The sequence below is a fragment of the Euleptes europaea genome, chromosome 7 (genome assembly GCF_029931775.1).
Source record: "Euleptes europaea isolate rEulEur1 chromosome 7, rEulEur1.hap1, whole genome shotgun sequence".
NCBI lineage: Eukaryota > Metazoa > Chordata > Lepidosauria > Squamata > Sphaerodactylidae > Euleptes > Euleptes europaea.
The window spans coordinates 93,729,359-93,746,154 of NC_079318.1; the positions used below are offsets into that span (position 1 = coordinate 93,729,359).

The following is a 16,796-nucleotide window of genomic DNA, read 5'->3' on the forward strand; positions in this document are numbered from 1 at the left end:
GTAACCCGCCCCGAGCCTGGGCTTTGCCAGGGAGGGCGGGCTAGAAATCTATGAATGAATGAATGAATGAATGAATGAATGAATGAATGAATAGGCTGCGACTTGACTGCAAACAAACAAAAAAAGCAGGAAGTTTGGGTGAACTTCTTTAGCCGTTACGGTTTGCCACTAGGTCTGGAGAGCCTCTTCTCTCTGGATTTGAGTTGCAAGCGGTTCTCTGCACCATGCCACTTGGGGACGGAGCTCCCAGTGGGTGTGTGGAAGGGGATTCCTTTGCCTAGATTTAATAGCCATTGGCTATCCATCAACCATTTATTGCTTTCAAAAAGGGGGAAATGAAATATAATTTTTCCTTGACACTACAAAGGGAAAAGTTGCCGCATCTCTCATTCAATGGACCAATCTACTTGACAGCAGATAACGCAGTATCCGCTTCTCAGAAAGTGCCTGTCGCTGATTCATCCAGGGAGTGATATATTTATTTCGTGCAGTATTATTTTGTGAACATGCTAAAAAAATGTGGGCTAGGGAGATGGGTATTCTAGGACAGACATTGGCCATGGAAGGCCAGGGATCCTCTCCAGAGGCTCCTGCTGGCAGAGAATCAGGGCTCCGGACCCTTGAACAGCAATCAGCGGTGGTCTTTGCCACCGCAAGAAATATGCAGTGCCCGCTCGCCGCTCAATTCTCTGCTCCCCTGTCTGCTTCCTCCCACAGGCGCCGCAACCCCAGAGCACTATGCAGCGCGGAATCCCCACCTCGGCCCGGTCCATGCTGTCCAACTTTGCCCAGGCCCCGCAGCTCTCCGTCGCAGGTGGCCTCCTCGGCATGCCAGGTAATGTGCCAGGTTTGGGGGGGTGGCGCTCCCGGAAGTGCCAGCGTGGTGTACTGGTTAAGAGAGGTGGTTTGGAGCGGTGGACTCTAATCTGGAGAACCGGATTTGATTCCCCCACTCCTCCACATAATCAGCGGATTCTAATCTCGTGAACCAGGTTGGTTTCCCCACTCCTCTACACGAAGCCGGCTGGGTGACCTTGGGCAAGTCACATTCTCTCAGCCCCACCCACCTCGCAGGGTGTCTGTTGTGGGGAGGGGAAAGGAAGGTGATTGAAAGCTGGTTTGATGCTTCCTAAAGTGGTAGAGAAAGTCGGCATATAAAAACCAACTCTTCTCCTCCTCTTCTTCTTCGTCTTCTCATTTTGCTGAAGTGAGAGCCACCTTTGGGCCTGTTCCCAAGTAGATCTTGCACATCTTCGTATGGTTTAGCCTTGACACACTGAGAACATCTCAGTTGCAGTTCTTTGTCGTTTGACCGACGTTTGGGCAACATGGGCGAGGCCTTTATTTTATTTATTTAAAAGTTTCGTGCACGGCCTTTCCGACCAAATAGGGTCCCCCGAGGCATCAAACGTCAAGGAATTAGAACACTTAAAACGTTAAAACCACATTTGAATTGTATATGTAAAATATTTCACAATATAATAAAAGCATATAGACGCACAAACGCAACACAGCGTGGGGGGCAGGGGAGAACCAATAAGAGTATTAAGGACAAGCCACGTGGCAGAGATAAGCAGGTGGGGTTCTGGGGGGACAAGCAGTCCTACAGGGCCGTGAATGCTCACAATGTATTGGTTGATATTGCCGAAGGATAGTGGACAGACGGGGTTGTGGCCATCTGATGCTCGACTGTCGGGGAGGCAGCTGACAGAGTCAACTAGGAAGCCTGTCGGCCTGTCTCGCGAACCGGCATGTGTGGTTTATGAACAGATGTCATTATTAAATCTTGCACGCTGGACTCTGTAATACATTTATATCTCTGCCTCGCGCATATAAATATGACATGTTATCCAGTGGTGGCACTGGGGACCGCATAGGAGGAGGACCTCAAGACAATATTTTGGCCTGGCCTCCCGGTGACCTTTGTATGGTCCCGGGGGCAGGAGAGAATCCAGTGGGTCTCATTTTTGGTCCTGTAGAACTCAAAGGGTTGAGTTTCTGAGAATGGAGCTCATCACCCACTGCATGGCCCTGCCGTTTCCTCTGCATGGCCCCACCCCAGGCTCCCAGACGCAGAGAGCCATCATGGTGTAGTGTTAAGAGCGGTGGACTTCTTGAGAACCAGGTTTGATTCCCCACTCCTTCGCGTCAGCAGCGGACTCTAATCTGGTGAACCAGGTTCATTTCCCCACTCCTCCAAATGAGCGGCAGACTCTAATCTGGAGAACCGGGCTTGATTCCCCACTCCTTCACATGAGCGGTGGACTCTAATCTAGAGAACTGGGTTCGTTTCCCCACTCCTCCACATGAAGCCAGCTGGGTGGCCTTGGGCTAGTCACAGTTCTCTTAAAGCTCTCTCAGCCCCCCACCTGCCTCACAAGGTGTCTGTTGTGGGGAGGGGAAGGGAAGGTGATTGTAAACCGGTTTGAATCTCCGTGAAAGGTAAAGAAAATCGGCATATAAAAACCGACTTCTTCTTCTTCTGAATGGTTGGTAACAGATGGTTGGGCTGGGCAGATGCCCACAATTGGTGGCACTGGCTTCAGGTAAAGAGCCTCTCCCATGACGGGAAGGATCCTCACACCACCCTTTTCGGAACGGATCGGCAGGATCCGACCCCAGATGTGGGGCCTTTGGTTTGATCCGTCCGGGCTCAGTTCTGACCTCCTTGTGTTCTTCCCAGGTGTCAACATCGCCTACCTGAACGCCGGGATCGGGGGCCACAAAGCATCGAGCCTGGCGGACCGGCAGAGGGAATACCTTTTAGATATGATCCCACCGCGTTCTATATCGCAGTCCATCAGTGGGCAGAAATAACACCAGCTGCCCGCTTCCCCTGCCCCGCCCCGTGGCCCTCCCCCTCGCCCTCCCCCTCGTCCGTCGCATGCAGTGCCTGTATTGGTGCCTATTAAACGTGGAGGAAAACGGAAAAAAAAGACAAAAAAAAGAGAAGAGAACATTTCCAGTCTTCAGAGACCTTCCCTCGTCTCTCCTCGCCTTTGCATTTTGTTCGCGGGGAGAGGCCCCGTTCCCCTGCCCGAGGTCAGAACCGTGACTGCTTGGATCCTGCACTATACATGTGTTAATTAATGCTTGTTTTATGCTCCTTTTTCTTTTCTTTCCTTTTTTTTTTCTTTTTGTAATGACAATGCATAGAATTTTTAATGGTTGTGTTCTTATTTTTAATAACTTTTTTTCTCCCCTTTTGCTTAAACGGACGGTTTTTAAGAAAAACTTTTTTTGTTGTTGTCGTAAGAAAAAAAAGAGATCTTTTTAGAGACTGCAAAAGGCGCCCCCACTTCGAACTTCTCCTCGCTTGGGCAGGGTGTTAGAGGCACTCCGGGGGCAGGGAGGAAGCCACCCCCATGGGTGTGGCTGAGCTTTTCAAGGCGATGGCCCCCTACTGCAGATGGTGCCCCAGAAGGTTGACCCCTCCTCCAGCGTTTTCCTGATGGGAATAGGTAGAGTGAGCCGGAACCAGGGAGGTTTGAGAAAAGGATAGGGTGGTTTTGTAGTCGAGTGTGTGGGGGTACCCCCGAGAGGGTTGCTGGCCATGCCGTGGAACCAACCCAGTGGAAGATGAACTGCCTCTTTGGAATGTCCTTCCCTCCCTTTGCCTCTCTGCAGCTGTGATTTCCCCCACACACCCCTGCCTCGGTCTCCGTCCCGTTGTCCAAAGAAGCCATGCAGTATTGTACCAGTGCCCCCAAAGCGTTTCACCGTCACCGGACTGAAACCTACCCAAGGGGGGCATACGTTTCTCTTCGCTCTCCCTTCCGTGCCAGCAGAGGGTGCTGCCGTCTGCCAGAACAGCTCCAAGCTCCGCTGGTCCTCGCCCTGCCTCAGCCTTCCGGAATGCAAACCGGGTGATGTCGCCCGCCAGCTGGCTGTGAGTAAAGCGAGGCGGGGGGAAGCTTGAGAGGCTAGGCGGAGAAGGGGGCGAGACCAATCTGTGTTCTTAGGCCTGCTGTGGGAAAGGAGAAGGAGCATCTTAAGGCGGGGACTGTAGGCCGTTTCTGGGCAACGGAATCCGCCAACCGAGAGGGCATCGTTCCACTGAGTTCCAGGCTGGGCGATGTTTAGTTTTCCAGGTTCCCCTTTCTTTTCCCACTTTGGTTTTCTGTGCTCCTTCCTTGGCCCATCAGCCACAGGAGACTTTCCCTGGTGGGAAGGGGGGGTCTTCCAGGGTTACTTCCCCCGTTCCCTTTTTTTCCCCTCTGACCCTCCTCTTCCAGACACCACGGTGGCCTCAGAAGCCCCCCAGCAGACCTGAGCTTGGGTTCCCTACTGAACTTGTGCTGTTCCCCAGGGGGCCCTCCACACCTGCACGTTCTCTTCCCTCTCCAATCTCTGAGCACTTACTTAAAAAAAAAAGGAGTTGGGTTGAGGCCTGCTTGTGTGGGGGGCTGGGGGGGTGTCCCCTTCCCTCAAGGTCCAGGATACTCTATACAAGCTAGCAGAAGGTTAGTTATAATACATGCACACGTTCAGAGGTCCGTGTTGAGATAGACTTTATTCCCCACTCGGGGTTTCCAACTCCCCCACCCCCTGCAACTGTGCTGATAATTGTGGTGGCTTCCTTTTCCTTTACGATTTTCTCTGCAAAATCCTCTTCCCCCTGCCCCGTGCCCACCTTCCTCTCTCGGACACCTTGACGCCCTCACTTGGATGTGATTCGTGGTCACTGAAAACCCAAGTGCCGTTGTCTCCCCACCCCCTTTCCCCACCCTGGTCCCTTAAAATCAGGCATCGCCAAGAGTTCCGACACAACCCACCTGTATTGGGTGGGATGTAGTGTGTTTTTGTTTTAAACATTATGGTGACGACATAAGAAATGTGCAATACTGACCCCTCCCCTTTTTTTGGCCTCTTCCCCAGAGCCTCGGACAGGGGCTTTGACAGTGAATATTGAATGGTAGCAAACCAGACAGTTTTCGGGGAGGGGATAGGCCAGGCACAGCCCTCCCCTTCCCTTCTGACTGGTGTGTAGTTTTGGTAGTAGGGAAGGAGTCCCCAGAAGGAATTTTTTGGGATCAGTCAGTGTGGTTCCTGCTGTTTTAGCTCAAGAGGCGAGGACACTCTCTTGCCTCCTGCCCCCTGAACCGTCTTGCCTTCCAAGGAATTGAGCAGCTGGCCAAAAAAAGAATTGGCAAAGCGCTGCAGGTTGCCAGATTAGGTCCTCCACCCCAACATCAAAGTTCCTCATGTTCTTGAGATGGTCCTCGTCAAAAGCGAGGTTCTGACCGAAGTATCCGGGACTGGATGGGTTTCTGCCTTGGAAGTGGACATGTCGATACTGAGGGGTGGGGTGGGGCTGACCCAGGAAGCAGTCAGAACTTCTTCTATTCCCTTGCCCCACCCTTTTTTTTAATGGGGCGGGTGGAAAAGAGCAGATTCGAACAATAGTTTGGTAGTCCGGGGGATTGGGGCGGTTTTGCTATTCCCGCGCTGCTGCCTCACCTAGGAACATGCTGTCCTGGGGCCCAGTGGGCCGAGGTCAGTGGGACTTCTTAGAAGAGACGGGGTAGGGGGAGGTGGGCCTGCCGTTGGTGTTCCCCTTCTCCCTTCACCCCACGTGGGGGATACAAGCTTTGGACCTTTGTCCTTTTATTTTACCTTTCTCAACAGACGCCTCCCTCCCAGTTTTCCCCAGACCCCCAAGGGATAAATTATCTCTCTCTCTCTCTCGCTCTCTCTGCTTATTTTTTGGATGTGGTGTAGAGAATCATCCTTATTTTCTTTAAGGTACATATGGCTTACCTTTTCCTGGCTTCCATTCGCGTTCCTTTTTCGGCTTAATTGTAGACGCTTTGTGGTTGATGCTTTATTGGGGTTTTTTCCACTCTGTGTTTCCTCAGAAAAAAAAATAAGGCATAACTTGCCCCACCCCCCTTGGCCTCTGTTCTCCCCCCTTTTTTCTCCTTTGTTCTTTTTACCCCGACCAGATCTTCTTAGCTTAACGATATTTGCTGCCGAAATGTTATAACAAGGACTCGTTTGTTGTATATAAGCTATTTCTTGACACATTTAAAAATAAAACCAGAAAAAAATGGAAATTGTACATTGTGTAGAAAACAAAACAACAAAAAAGAGACAGCTTAGCCATGAATATTGTGAAAGTTGTTAACGTCCTTTTGTAGTGTGAACTTTTTTGTGTATATTAAAATGTGCAAAAGGCGGTTTCCTGGAAATTGGGGGAGAGGGGGCCATGCTTTTTTTTTCAGGGGGGCCTGTGCAGCTCACACCACACACCGCACCCCCTGCCCCGTCTCCAAAAGCTGGAGCAGACTTGGTGGTAGCCGCTGTGTTCCCCAAACGGTGCCTTTCCTCCTCTTGTGTCAGAAGCAAGGAGTCCTATGTACTACCAGCACACACACAGCCCTGGCGGAGGGAGGCCAAAGGTTCCTTCTCTTCCTCGCCTCCTTATCCCCTCGCCGGAATCTGATGGAGGTAATTCTCCTTGCGTTTCCTTTTCCTTTTTTTTTTTGGCAAGCAGGAAAGCGAGGCAAGTATTAATTTTTGTCGTGATATGATTATTCTTTAATAAACTGCCAATGAATTTGCACTGTTTTTAACAATCGCTTTAACTTCTGGACAGCTTACGTTTTGATCTGCATGTGGCACAAGACTTCCCAGATAAAGGGTTTTTTTTTTACCCTGGGAGTTTTGAGGGGCAGGATGGGGGATTTTCAGGAAGGGGCAATCCCCACCTGCTTTTGCTGATCCCTTCTGTCAATGGAAAACCCGCCTGCCCCTTTCCATTGCCGGTGCCTCAGCTGAAGCTTCCCTCCTTCTCTCGCACTCTTCTTCCTCCCTCGCTTCCTGACTCAAACGTCCGCTTCTGGTGCAGAGGTTTACGTACTTCCTGTGACAACTGGAAACAGCCCAAAGGCCCCAGCTAGGAGCTGGTTTTGCTTTGATTTGCTCCTGATATCTCGAGATTTCTCGGGTATCCTGATTTCTCGAGATTTTGGTTCCTAACAACCTCAGCTTTCAGAACCTAAAACATTATGACTAAATTTACAAGAAGCACGTGCAGAAGAACCCAACATTCATGTGGATTACCTTTTGCACAGGAGATCCTCTTCGCCAGCCTCCGTTACTGTGTCCTTTCTCGTTAGATTTGGGAATATGGGATACTCTGTACTTCACAGGAAGATGCCAGCAATAAATAAAACAGGCTCAGAGCCCAACAGTACGGCAGGAGGCCGCAGGTTTCATTTTGAATGAAAACCACCATCATGTGTTAGTAGCATGACGGGGAGTTGGCGATTCTAAGCCAAGGTTGCTGGTTCTGCTTCAGGCAGCCTCTTAAATCGTTACTTGCATGATATCCCGAATTTTCTGTCCGAGAAAATTTGGGGTGTCTATTCTTTCTGAGGGTTGTTTTTGTGGTGTATTTCTTCCCCCAAGGGTCTCTGCCTTCCTTTCCTTTCTGCTTTCTTCCATGGTTGTTTTCTTCAGTGCATCTTTTGAAGTTTTTTTTTTGTTTCCTAATACTTTCTTTAATAACAGAAGCCAGGTTTCTAGTCTTCATGATGTTTATCGATGCAAAAGGGCTCCAGGTGCTTCAGGTGCGGAGGTTTTTTATTGACCTGCATAGTTATTAGTGTGTTTCTCATGTATTCCAACTTTCCCTTCACATATTGTATCTTTCTCCCCCCTACCCAGTTGGCATGACCTTCAGCCCTTCCCCCAACCTTCCAGTATTGAGGTTAGGAGAAAAATAAACACATAAGCATACCAAATGTCTTGATTTGAAGAATGCATTGTTATGGCTTGGAACATCAGGGGAAGAACCTCGGTTTATAAGTCAGCCAGCGGTGGGTTCTGAGGCTTGCATGTTTGCCCTGACTAACATGAGACAAAGTCAACAAAAGCCATAACACGCTCGCAGATACCATCTTTGGTTTTCGCATTGCCGTCCTGAGACACTTCCTAAAGTTCCCTCCTCCCCATCCCAAAGCTTTTCCGGCACCCAGGATGTTTGCACGGACATCAGTCTTCACAAGTGACCTATGCTACTGTGGGGGGGGGGGCGTGCTTTCCAAACCCAAGGCATTTAACAAGGTGAAGGTAACCCTCTTTTCCTGGTTCTCTACCCCTCCCTCTGTTGTGGCAGGAGTTGTGTAGCCTCTCAAGTTTTTAAACCCTACAACAACAAAATCTCGAGGGTTTCAGTCAAATTAACCCCGCCTACCCTTGACCCATCTAAGGATCAATGCCATTGTGGCTGAAATTCTTGACAAGTAAGTTATGGAAACTCATAAGGGAATGCGGTGATCTTGATGTTGGTTTGAGAGAGAGAACGGGGGACTTCTCAGGACAGTGCGGTGACCTTACGTTATAGGGGTAGGGTGAACCTTCCTCAAGGGTCAGTGATGTTGTTTCCCCCCCCCCCAGCCCTTTAGAGGTACCATGGTGACCTTATCTGTGGATATGACAGACCGCGCTCAGCGAGTCCTCGGTTCCTCTCCCGTCAATTCTGCTGCATCCTCTGCCAGTCTTTAATATTGCCGAGCAGCTGAAAGCATTAAGGTCTCTTTTTTTGTTGTCGAAAAGGGATGTGTGTGTGTTCTAACCGAAATCTGTCAAATTAAATCCCAATTTGCAGTCCGCAGCAGGGTGAGGGGAGGGAGGGAAGCTGGTTTTGTAGCGGGAAGTATCGGAAAAGAAGGAGAGGCCCAGGCGGGAAACCAGTCCTTTTGCACAATTTTAAGGGGGCTTTTTTCTTTTCTTTTTTGCATTGTGTTTTTGAACATGGTTTAAAAGGAGGGGAGGGGAAAGCTGTTTAAATATTGCCAATTGATTATGCAGTGACCTGATTAAAAAAAAATAATAAGCTAATTTTTGGAGAAAGGATTAAAAAAAACTTTGTAATATTTATCACTTGCAAGCTATGTTTAATAAAGAAAGGAATGGTTTATAACTTTTGATGTGGCTGGTGCATTGTATTTTGCTCTTGCGACTGGGACGGTGTGTTTTGGTGTATGCAAGAGATCATAAACATTACACTTACATTAACAAAATGACAAGTGGAGGGGGGAGTTCTGTCCTCCTTCATGTCCAGTTCTTCCGACAATAAGCTTCTTTCCCAAATTTCAGTGGTTTGGGAGCCTGATTGTGGTTCCGCACTGGAAAGGATAGGGTGCTAAATCTATTCTCAAAGGCATTTTTGGTTCTATTTCATTTGTTAGGTAAAGGTAAAGGTAGTCCGCTGTGCAAGCACTGGGTCATTTCTGACTCATGGGGCGACGTCACATCCTGACGTTTGCTAGGCAGACTATGTGGTTTGCCTTTGCCCTCCCCAGTCATCTACACTTTACCCCCAGCAAGCTGGGTGCTCATTTTACCTACCTCGGAAGGATGGAAGGCTGAGTCAACCTCGAGCCGGCTGCCTGAAACCGACTTCTGCCGGGATCGAACTCAGATCGTGAGCAGAGCTTCTGATTGCAGTACTGCAGCTTACCACTCTGCACCACGGGGCTCTTTTCATTTCATTTACAGTGGGTAGCCGTGTTAGTCTGTTTGCAATAGTCAAAAAGGGCAAGAGTCCAGTAGCACCTTAAAGACTAACAAAAATATTTTCTGGCAGGGTATGAGCTTTCGTGAGCCACAGCTCACTTCTTCAGATACAGCTAGAATGTGACCGATGGATTCACATTCTAGCTGTATCTGAAGAAGTGAGCTGTGGCTCACGAAAGCTCATACCCTGCCAGAAAATATTTTTGTTAGTCTTTAAGGTGCTACTGGACTCTTGCCCTTTTTGACTTCATTTCATTTGTTACTGACAACTAATTTCATGTGAGTGTTGCCAGCGCCCCTTGAGCTGAGACTTTCAGCCTTGCTGATCTTCAGCAGTTTCCAGGTAAAATGACATTCATCTCGGTATCAGTGCTGTATCTGGCGTAAGGATCATTTCAGAGGGTAATTCCTGCATAAGTATTTGTTGTTAAAGTAACAGAAACAGGCCGGCCCCTTTCCCCACCTGCTGGTTGGCAACCTTATGTAGGCAGCAGTACAACAAAATGGATCTATTGAGCACTAGTTCAGAGTTTTATCTGGAAGGCCGTGTTCAAATCCCCACCTTGCTGGGTGACTTGGGGAGGGGCTGTGGCTCAGTGGTAGAGCATCTGCTTGGCATGCAGAAGGTCCCAGGTTCAATCCCTGGCATCTCCAGTTAAAAGGACCAGGCAGGTAGGTGATGTGAAAGACCTCCGCCTGAGACCCTGGAGAGCCGCTGCCAGTCTGAGTAGACAATACTGACTTTGATGGACCAAGGGTCTGGTTCAGTATAAGGCAGCTTCATGTGTTCATGTATGGGGAGGGGCCGTAGCTCAGTGGTAGAGTGGTAGAGCGGTGGACTCTAATCTGGAGAACTGGGTTTGATTCGCCACTCCTCCACATGAGCGGCAGAGGCTAATCTGGTGAACCAGGTTGGTTTCCCCCACTCCTATGCATAAGGCCAGCTGGATGACTCTGGCATAGTCACAGCTCTCTTAGAGCTCTCTCAGCCCCACCTACCTCACGGGGTGTCTGTTGTGGGGAGGGGAAGAAGGTGATTGTAAGCCGGTTTGATTCTCCCTTAAGTGGTAGAGAAAGTCAGCATATAAAAACCAACTCTTCTCCTCCTCCTCCTCCTCTATGCCCAGAGGAAGCCAAAAACCCTTCAAGTTCCCTGGGCCAATCTGGCCTGGAGGAAAATTCCTTCCTGACCCCAACGTGGCGATCAGCATTGTGCTGGCCATTTAAGAAAGGGACTCAAGAGCTGATAACTGGCTCATCCCTTCCTGCCCTCCCTCTCTCACGATCTGCCTAAATTCACAGAATCAGCACTGCTGTCAGTTGGCGGTCTAACCTCTGCTTAAAAAAAATAAGGAGAGCCCTCCACCTCCCGAGTAAGCCTGTCCCACTGAGGAACTGCTCCGGCAGGCAGTTCTTCCTAATGTTTAGCTGAAAACCCTTTTGATTTAATTTCAACCCGTTGGTTCTAGTCCGCCCTTCTGGGGCATGGTGTATACTGCATATTGGACGACAGGTAGGCTAAAACTGTACTAGATACGTACTGCCCTGGATTCTTCCATGCCATACATGGCATGCAGAGCGTTTCTAGGCTCCTAACATAAGAACATAAAAGCCATGCTGGGTCAGGCCAAGGCCCATCAAGTCCAGCCGTCGGTTCACACAGTGGCCAACCACGTGCCTCTAGGAAGCCCACAAGCCAGACTGCAGCGTTTATCCTGCCTGTGCTCCACAGTGCCTAGTATAATAGGCCTGCTCCTCTGATCCTGGAGAGAATAGGGATGCATCATGACTAGTGTCCATTTTGACTAGCAGCCATGGATAGCCCTCTCCTCCATTAACGTGTCCACTCTCCTCTTCCAAATGCTCATCCTAGTCCTACATCACAAATATAAATGGGGGCGGAGGGAGAACCATACACCCTGCTCTGAGCTCCAGGATGTATTTGGAAGTCATACCCCCCAAACTTTCAAGAGGAGAAGGTCGACTGGGAAATGGTTGGGAGGAATGGTAGAGAAACGCTCTGGAAACTGGTTTGTGCTGAGAGCCGGATAAATGAGGAGCAACGGTTGGATTTGGTGCTGCGGTCTGTCGGTCCCCGTCAAGGGCCAAGCTTAGGGGCGGCATGTCCGTAGGAGATGCAGCTCTCAGCCATGCCTTCCCATCTTGTTAATGGTGACAGATTTCAGTTCCCTCCCGCTTTCCAACCTCCACCCCACCCCCAAGAAAGGGACACAACCAAGAAGCATTTTCCATTTTGTTTTTAATTTTTAACACAGACAAGAAAGATTCCTGGACATCACATGGCACCCTCACGGTTGTGGAACTTACAAGCGGCTGCTTTGGAGGGTGTGTGTGACGAAGAACAGACAGGGGTGTCTTGGGGAGAAGTGAGGGAAGAATCTGACTTTCATGGGTCCTTTTAATAGCACAAAGCTGCAACGAAATCCACGTAAATGTGTAATTTGGAAGGGCAAAACCTCCTCGCAGTTTACCTTTAGAGTACTGAGGAATTTTAAGGCAATTGTGAAAAGTTCCACTTCGTCTAATTCAATTTTTTAAAACCATTTCCTCCCTAAAATAAGTCTATTTGGATCCATAACTGGAACATAAGAACAAAACAAACACAAAATACCAGAAACTATTTCAGCTGCAGAGCGCATGCTCTGAAATTGGTTGAACTACCTGAGATGCCGGTGAAAACTCCCCCCCCCCCTTTAAAATTTGCCTCGTCGACTATGGTTTCCTTCCGCTGATCTGTTCGGATCAGCCATTTAATTCCTCCACTACCCTTTTCTTGGGGGAAAATGCAGCCATTGTAGAGTTTCAAAACCATGAGTGATTTTCCATTGTTTTGCGCCAGTCAGTACAGTAAAGAGTGATGGAGAAGTTTGATGCCCATTCTTAGAATCACAGAGTTGGAAGGGTCCCCCAGGGTCTTGGTTGGGGGCTAATTCCTCCTACTGCAACTCCCCCCCAAATGTTTGTTCCTACGGGTTCCCCATTTCCCACTGGGCCCCAGCCCCTCTTTTCCATCACCCTTAGGCAGTACTGTCTCTCTTGAATAGGAGGTTAGCTTTTCCCAGCAGGGTCCTCCGCTCTCCAATAATTAATCTTCTGGAAGGACCCTGGCCGCGGCATCTTAAAGCTTTGTTTCGGTCGCTTCGTTACACAAAAACACAGTTTTAAAACAAATTTCGGTTCGAAAGCATTTCCTTGTCTCATTGGTTCTAGCCTTTTTCTCAACCGATAGCGCTATTCACAGTGGTTCGCCGGGAGCGGAGGCCAGGGTTTGAAAAATGGACGTTGGGCAGACGACCCAGGGGCGGCGCTGGATGCACTGGTGGTTGCAGACAGAGAGAGGGTCTAAGGGCATGTTCAGTTGTTCAAGGTCAGGGATGACTGGACTGCAGCCACGGGGGTTCGAGCGTGCCCTTGGCAGGCATCGGGGTCTACAGCAACAAGTGGGGATTGAAAGATACTGCCATCTTAATTCCAGCTTCTCACAATTTGGAGCAAGGTTGTCGAACTCATTTGCTACGAGGGCCGGATATGACGTAAATGTCAGTAGGCCAGGCCATACCTCTCCAGCCCAGGTCGTGACTGGGGAGGGGGTGGCTGCCTCGGCTGGCCCGCGGGCCGGATAAGAGATCTCAAGGGGCTGGATCCAGCCCCCGGGCCCTATGTTTAACACCCCTGGTTTGGAGAGAATTTATAAGAGAGACAATCAGGTAGGGGACAAGAAATCACTTTTGTGTCTTGGGCAGCTGATCTAAATAAAGCAGGTTTGGAGGAAAAGGTACTTGCCCAGCAGAAGACTGGCAAGCAGGGAACCAGCTCCCCTTGTTTTAGGATAGAAATCTCTGGTGTGTGTGCAGCTGGCTTAGTCAACTGGGAGGGGGCTTCATTGGCCGGAGTGAAGCAAAAACTGGGGGGATATACTCTGTGGCTCCATTTAATTACACAGCTCTTCGTTTACGAGCAGGAGGCAGGCAGGCAATGGCAAACCACCTCTGTTCGTCTCTTGCCTTGAACACCCTACGGTGTCGCCATAAGTTGGCTGGAACTAGCCGGCTTCTTTCCTCCACCACCGTCTTGCTGGACGGCAGCAGTGACACCAAGCAGCATTCGTCAGTGCCACCTGCTTTCACCCTGTATCTGAACACTGTGGAGGGGGACGAGGCGATCAAAGCAGTGGGGCTTTTTACTGGGTTGGAGCCAACAGAAGACATCTTGCCTGGGGGGGTGTCTCTGTGTGCTAGAGATACATTAAGTGTTCAAGCCGTAGCCTATCCAAACACTCTTTGGATCCTCCTGGCCAAAGGTTGCCAGGAAACCCTAGCTCAGTGGTTCCCAAAGTGGGCAGTGCCACCCCCTGGGGGGCAGTGGGATTACCTGGGTGTGTGTGGAAACTCTCAGAGTTTTCCCCCAGACTTTGACGAGCTTGTACCACTGGATCAAGTTCATCAGTTTTGTTGAATAAATTTCAACTAAAAAGTTTTAATTTGATTTTGAATAGATGTGCAATTAATTGTTATTGTTTTGAAATTTTATTGTCATTATCTTCTTTAGTGCGTCATGCAAACCCCTATTTTGAATAATGCTTTTTATCAGATAGGGTAGGGGGCACTGGGGTTGAGTTCGTGGAACCAAGGGGGACAGTGGCCCGAAAAGTTTGAGAACCACTGCCCTAGCTGCTAGTTTTTTATGGGTCTTATTTTATTAGGTCGGTGCTAGGTAAAATAAAATAGGTATATATTACGTGTTGTTCTGCTGTGGTTCCCCAGATCCTACAGGAAAGAGGGAAAGATGTTTTCAGCACCATGGGGAATAAAATGAACCAGATCCACTCTTTCAATCAGTGAGTTGTTTGGAAAGCTGCAATAAAGTGTTTTTGAAAGCAGGAGCGGAAATGTTTTTAAGAGCTCTGACCTGGGCTAGCCTGATCTCGCCAGCTCTCGGAAGCTAAGCAGGGTCAGTATTTGGATGGGAGATCACCAAGAAAGTCCAGGGTTGCTATGCAGAGACAGACGATGGCGCAAACCACCTCTGAGCGACTCTTGCCTTAAATACCCTACGGGGTCGCCATGAATCGGCTGCAACTTGATGGCAAAAAACAACAAGAAGAAGAAATGCAGCAAATGGGAAAGGTGCATGAAAAACGGATTGCATCACAGGAAAGGTGTGTTTCATTGCAGGAATTTTTGGATTTAAAAAAATGTAGTTGTGATGAAAAGAGAAAAAAAAGGCTCTCACGAAACCCGTCTCTGGAGAAGGATATATATGTGTGTAAGTTAAGTAAATTTGGAGGCTGATTTGTGCAAATTTCTTTTGTAGAATGTCATTATTTATGGGAATCCAGTATACTCAACAGCTCTGTTTTATTTTCAAAATGTGCATTTAGGAACAGAAATTGCTGGGTGCATATTGACCACCAAGTATTCTTTCATTCGCATTTGGAGGCTGAATGCACGCTCTGTTGTGGGCTTTTTAGAAGGAAAAAGATGGATGTTAAATTCCAGTATTCTGTTAACTTTTTAAAGCTGCAGTTCTCTAGCATGACTGATTTTGGTTAGGAGAAAGAGAAAAATGGGGGTCATCCACCCCCCTCCCGGTTAATCGGCAGTTCCAAGTTGACCGATCTTCAGGGGGAAAGTCTCACTGACTTGAATGGGGTTTGCTTCCAGGTCACAGTGTTTAAGATTGCCGGCTGGTGGTGATATTTTGGGTTTCCAAAATGTTGCTTCCTGCAATCGTGTGGTTGACGAAGCTAAGAGATATTACCTGGTAGGTTAAGAGGGCCACGTTTGGGTATATGTAGAGGGGGCTGGACCCAAAGGAATAATTAACGTCATCAAAAATTTACCCAGATGTGTTTTTCACTACGTAACAAAGGATTTGCTGGGCGGGGGGTCATCATGCATCTAGAGCAGGGATCCTCAACGTGTTGCCCACGGGCACCATGGCACTCACTGGCACCTTTCCTGGTGCCCGCCAAGTGTTTTTTAGAAAGTGGGCGGGGTCAGGTGGGACCTTTGCCTAGCAAGACCTCTGATTGGCCATTTGAGATTTGATAGGCTGGGCAGATTTATTAAAATGTTGCTTTGGCAGCAGCCGCCACCACAACACAAGGATCTTCACTGTGTGACTGCGAGTAAGCTGTGGCAGCCATTTTGTGGCTAGCTCCGCCTTCTGCGGCAGCCATTTTCTGGGAGCCATTTTGTGGCTGTGCCCACCATGCTTGGTCAGAATTCCAAGGTTGGGGGCCACTGATCTATGGGAATGCATCTGGGCCATGTCTCTTCTGAATGATATATTTATTGTGTATATATTTATTGTATGGTTTTGCATTATATTGACATGTTGCTTCAAACTGATTTGCCTTGCATCATCTGCTTATTCATGCATCTGTATTAAAATTCCGTTTTTGTCCCAAAAAGGGTATGCAAAACTTACTGGGGGGAAATTCCACTATGAATTTCAGCTCATGAATACGGTGCCACAAGGCAAATAATGGCAGATACGGTGCCACATGGCAGATAATCAATTCCTATTGTCCAAAAGGAAAAACTGTTATGCTCTCTTGGTGATTCCTTTCTTTCCTTAATTTACTTTCTCTAATACAAGTGTCCAGATGTTTTTACTCATAGTTGCATTGAGTCATGGATGTTGTGGTCTTTTGTCCAGATGTTTTTACTCATAGTTGCATTGAGTCATGGATGTTGTGGTCTTTAGTTTTATTTGACAACAGAAGCCGGTCTGTATCACAATACACACTGTATACCATCTGCAAGCCTCATTGTACACACAAAATTATGTCTTGTTGTGTACCCTATATGCATGTCCTGTCAATGGCTATTGTTCTTTTCATAGAATTATAAAAGTAACCCTTACATTGAAAACAAAACAAACAACTTTACCTAAAATACTACTGAAATTTAGGTAGGGTAGCGTCATACTCCAGTATTTAACGTGGACTGGGGTACAAAGTTATTCAGGTGGGAAAATCCAATTTGTTTAGGGGGGGTTAAACGAAATGATAAATAGTAATTAATTTTTACTTAAGGGACGTCATGCAATAGACTGCTAGTGACAACATTCTAAAAGTGCAAAGCGATAAAGCCACTAATGTTTGAATTTCTGTAAGAAAAATGCCCCTGGGGTAGACCAACCCCTGATATTTGAAGACACAGTTTAGATGCTGCACAGTATGCCGCATCTTGGATTTTGTAGTCTTTAAAAAGCTGTTGTTTTTTTGTGCACATTTATTTTGC

General features: G+C 48.2%; 1 protein-coding gene across 3 annotated transcripts in view; it reads left to right on the forward strand.

The window, feature by feature from the left end:
* GATAD2B (GATA zinc finger domain containing 2B) overlaps positions 1 to 3,212 on the forward strand; it is a 46,213-nt gene extending 43,001 nt beyond the window's left edge. For all 3 annotated transcript variants that reach the window (XM_056853908.1, XM_056853906.1, XM_056853909.1), the window contains exons 10-11: positions 718 to 835; positions 2,684 to 3,212. In XM_056853908.1, coding sequence (XP_056709886.1) covers positions 718 to 835; positions 2,684 to 2,817 — 252 coding nt within the window. In that variant the 3' untranslated portion in view covers positions 2,818 to 3,212. The remainder of the gene's footprint in view (positions 1 to 717; positions 836 to 2,683) is intronic.
* Positions 3,213 to 16,796: the final 13,584 nt, after the last annotated feature.